Genomic DNA, 4515 nt, shown 5'->3' with positions numbered 1-4515 from the left:
CTCCCCCCACACCCCTCTCTTCATCCCCCCACCCTTCCATCCATCCCTCCCCTACACCCCACAATCCAGCCCTCTCTCCATCTATCCCTACAACACCCCTCCATCCATCCCTCTCTCTCTCCATCCCGCCACCCTTCCCTACATCCCTCCCCCACACCCCTCCATTCATCCCTCCCCTACACCCCTCCCACACCCCTCAATCCATCCCTCTCTCTTCCCGCACCCCTCCCCCCCACTCCTCTATCCATCCATCCCTACTCCCCCCCACACCCCTCTCTTCATCCATCCCTCTCTCCATCCCCCCATCCTTCCATCCATCCCCCATACCCCTCAATCCATCCCTCCCTTCTCCCCCCACACCCCCCTCCACCGATCCCCCCAAACACCCCTCTAACCATTCCTCCATCCCCCACCCCTTTGTCCATCTATCCCCACACTCCCCCATCCAGCCCCGCCACCCCCTTTCTGTACCCCTCTCTCCACTGCCCCACACACATGCCTCTCTCCCAGCCCCAGCACGCCCCTCACCGGGGTATCTGGGCTCCAGCCCCTCCCAGGGACGGGGGCTGCGGTTGCAGCGGGCGGGCCGGTCCCCCCTTGGGGGCCAGCCGGGGGGGGGGGCCCCAGGGGGTGGGCCCCCCCCCCCCCCGTTTCCCCAGGCTGGGCGCCGCGCAGCGCGGCTGGGAGCGCGGCCAGCTGGGGGCCGCGGGGCATTCTGGGAATCGTAGTCCCTCTCCCATCCCACCCCCCGCGGCAGGGCCGAGCTATTAACCCTTCCGGGGCTGGAGCCCCGCCGGCCTCCCCAGCCAAGGCGAGAGGGGGTGGGGGCCGCGCCCCGCCGGGGCCAAACCCGTCCTGAAGGGGGGATGGGGGGGAGGGAAGGTGGAAAGAAAGATGGATGAGTGTGAGAGGAAGGACGGACGGAAGGCAGAAGCTGGGTGCGAGCGGACAGCGCCTGGGGCAGGAGTGACTCTGAGCCCCCCAGGCACAGATGAGGGAGGTTCTGTGTGTTTGGTGCCACGCGGTTCTCTGGGTCCCACCCCAGAGGTGGCTGCATTCAGGCCTCTATCCCGCCCCGCCCCCGCTCCTTGGAAGGCGCCCGTCGGACACCCCCCGTCCCCCTCCCCCTCCCATTTACTGCCTGGCCCCCTCCCTGCCCCCTGCTGGGGCAAACCCAGGGGGCAGGCAGGGGGACTCCGTAGGGGGCGCTCTCTCCATCCAGAGCCCCCGGGGGGTAGCTCCAGCCCCTCAGCTGAGGCAGGGGTCGGGGGGGGTCAAACCAGGATTGGAGCGGGGAGCCCGTGGGTCGCTGCTATCACTGTGAGATCTGGTGGGGTCAGCCTCAGTGCGATGCGGGACGGGGGCTGGGAGCCAGGACGCCTGGGTTCTGTTTCTGGCTCTGGGTGAGGAGTGGTTGGGAGGGGCGGGGCTGGGAGCCAGGACTCCTGGGTTCTATGCCTGACTTTGGGAAGGGGAATGGGATCTAGGCCCCGGTTCTGCCACGGACTCACTGGGTGACCCTGGACAAATCCCTTTGCTGCGACGGGCCTCAGTTTCCCCCCTTAGTCTAACAAGCCGGGGAGGGGAAACGGCCCCCAAACATTCATTAACAACATCCTTAGCCACCCTGGATGGTCTCTCACGAATGGCCCGTACTCCCGCAGGCGGCGGGAGGGGTCCGGCTGACGGCCCCAGGCCAAGCGGGGGGGGGGACGGGTCCCAACCAGGCCCGTGCCCCTTTAAGACGGCCCCGGCGGCCGGGACTACATGTCCCAGCAGGCGCCGCGGCGGAGTTATGTAAGTTTCTCCATGAGCAGGGCAGCAGCCGCAGCGGGCGGCGGAGCGGCGGGGGAGCGCGGATCGGGCCGCTCCTAGGCTGCGCGGGGCCCTGCGCGGGGCGCGCAAGGGAGCCGGGCGCGCAAGGCGGCGCCGAGGCGGCACCATGGCCGCGGTGCAGGCGTCCCGCCGGCAGTGGTGTTACTTGTGCGACTTGCCCAAGATGCCGTGGGCCATGATCTGGGATTTCAGCGAGGCCGTGTGCCGGGGCTGCGTGAACTTCGAAGGGGCCGATCGCATCGAGTTCCTCATCGAGACGGCGCGGCAGCTGAAGCGCAGCCACGCCATGCAGGACGCCCGCTCGCCGGGGCCCCAGGCCGTCAAGCATGCCAAGGACGGAGGGCCCCTGGACCGGGCCGGGCTGGAGCGCTACGAGCGGGCCCGGGGGCCTGGCGACTACACCCTCAGCCCCCGGTTGCCCAACGGCCTGGCCCGGGCGGAGGACGGGGGACCCGAAGGCAGCCGGCAGAGCCCCACCGCCCGGCGGGCACTGATGGGCCCTGTGCCGCCCAGCCTGGGACTGATGGGGGCGCCGCAGGGCTTGCTGGCTGCCGTGTCGGGGCTGGGGCCCCGGGGGCCCGGCCTGGGCTTGGCGGCTGCCTCGCCCCTCCTGGGGGAGCTGGGCAAGGCGCGGGGCCCCTACGGTGGCGAGTACGAGAAGGAGAAGCAGCGCAACGCGGAGTGCCTGGCCGAGCTGAGCGAGGCCTTGCGGGGCCGGGCGGAGGAGTGGCACGGCAAGCCCAAGGCGGTGCGGGAGCAGCTGCTGGCCCTCTCAGCCTGCGCCCCCTTCAACGTGCGCTTCAAGAAGGACCACGCGCTGGTGGGGCGCATCTTCGCCTTCGACGCCGCCCCCCGGCCCGGCTACGAGTTCGAGCTGAAGCTCTTTGTCGAGTACCCGTGTGGCTCGGGCAGCGTCTACGCCGGCGTCCTCGCCTTGGCCAAGCAGATGTTCCACGACTGCCTCAAGGACCCCGGCAAGGTGATCTCCTCCGGCTACAAGTACCTGGAGTACGAGAAGCGGCACGGCACCGGGGACTGGCGCCTGCTGGGGGAGCTCTTCACCGAGGGCGTCCGGTTCTTCCGGGACCCCCCGGCCCCCGAGGCCCTGCCCCAGCAGTTCCTAGACAGCAGCTGCGCCATGCTGCCCAGCGCCCTGGTGCGGGCCATGCCACCCCGGGCTGTCATGCGGCGCCGCAAGGCCTCCCCGGAGCCGGAGGGCGAGGGGGGTGCGGCGGGCAAGCTGACGGGCGAGGAGCAGCAACAGAGGCAGACCTGGCTTCCCCAAGGGTCGGCCGGGATCTACTCACCGGGCATGGCCCACCTTGCCGTGCCCGCCGGCCAGGCCCCGGGGCCCGAGGGCGCCCTGCGCAACGACCCCTCGCCCATCACCGCGCTGAAGAACGTCGCCGACGCCCTGGGGGCCGGGCAGTCGCCCAAGGACGCCAACCCCGTCCACTCCACCACGGCCCGGCAAAACAGCGCCAGCCCTGCCTCGCCCGCCGCCTCGGCCCAGCACCGGCTCGTCCCGCGCAACAGCGAGCCCGGGCAGGCATCTTCCTCGTCGTCCTCTTCTTCCGGGGCCCACTCGGCCGGCGGCACCGACTCAGCCGGCACCCAGAGCACCCCCGACTCCTCGGGCGGCCCCAGCAGTGCCCCCCTGTGCTGCACCATCTGTCACGAGCGGCTGGAAGACACCCACTTTGTGCAGTGCCCGTCGGTGCCCAGCCACAAGTTCTGCTTCCCTTGCTCTCGCGATTTCATCAAAGCCCAGGGGGCGGCCGGCGAGGTCTATTGCCCCAGCGGGGAGAAGTGCCCCCTGGCCGGCTCCAACGTGCCCTGGGCCTTTATGCAGGGAGAAATTGCCACCATCTTGGCCGGAGACGTCAGAGTCAAAAAGGAGCGGGATCCGTGAACCGAGAGGGGGAATCGTGGGGGTGTCCTGTCACCCCCCCGCCTGTAATCTGGGGGGTCCCCCTGCCTGTGATCTGGGGTCCCCCGGCAGCAAGAGGCCTCCGGAGTAACTGGCGCTACAATTAACTTATTGCCCTTTTTAACCTTTCCCAGTCTGGGGCCCTGTATATAATCTATTTTTTAATATTTCCATAGCAATCTTATATATGAGGTCATATCTACATAACCAACTGGGGGGTATCACGTGTGTGCTGGGGGGAGATGGGAGGGTTTGCTGCATAGCAGCATAAGGGGGATGCGGGTGGGAGTGGTAAGGGACGGAGCGAGGCCCAGACCCTCTTTTGGGGCCACCCTGGAGATGGAATCTCTGTGTTCTGCCCCAGAGGGGACGCAACTGGGGCAGGGATTCCCTGCCTGTCTAACGTGTCTCAGGCCGGGCAAGGCGTCACCCCTGGGGTGAGGGTGCCGTGTGTCAATCTCCGTGGCCTACTGGGGCTGCGGCTCCTGTCAGTCGAGGGAAGTGACTGAGAACCAGCAAACTCGCTCCATGCAAATTGAGGGGAGAGGGATGTGAGCTTTGCTTGTCATGGTCCTGGGTCTGGATCGGAGTGGCACCCCCTAGAGGGGAAGGGCCCCATATCCCATCCCCTGCGTGCTCTGCCAGGGGGGCAGTCTGGGCCTTGGGGCCAGGCTCTGGGCACCTTGTTTAGCAGCTCAGTTCCTGGCATTCTGGGTTCCAAAGTTTGGGGAACTCTCCCCCCCCCCCCC

General features: G+C 68.2%; 1 protein-coding gene across 1 annotated transcript; it reads left to right on the top strand.

Moving 5' to 3' along the window:
• The first annotated feature begins 1861 nt into the window (after positions 1 to 1861).
• Positions 1862 to 3828, top strand: IRF2BP1 (interferon regulatory factor 2 binding protein 1). The gene has a single exon (XM_024222605.3). It carries the CDS (start codon positions 1943 to 1945, stop codon positions 3746 to 3748), a length of 1806 nt encoding a protein of 601 aa, XP_024078373.1. The 5' UTR covers positions 1862 to 1942; the 3' UTR covers positions 3749 to 3828.
• Positions 3829 to 4515: the final 687 nt, after the last annotated feature.

This window comes from Terrapene carolina, unplaced genomic scaffold (genome assembly GCF_002925995.2).
Source record: "Terrapene carolina triunguis isolate 2854851 unplaced genomic scaffold, T_m_triunguis-2.0 Scaffold517, whole genome shotgun sequence".
NCBI classification, from domain to species: domain Eukaryota; kingdom Metazoa; phylum Chordata; order Testudines; family Emydidae; genus Terrapene; species Terrapene triunguis.
The sequence above is the reverse complement of the archived record's forward strand: the minus strand, read 5'-3'. Positions and strand labels throughout refer to the sequence as shown.

What these genes read in the sequence shown, in the direction of transcription:
- IRF2BP1 (XM_024222605.3), top strand. Translation starts at nt 1,943, where the DNA reads ATGGCCGCGGTGCAGGCGTCCCGCCGGCAGTGGTGTTACTTGTGCGAC.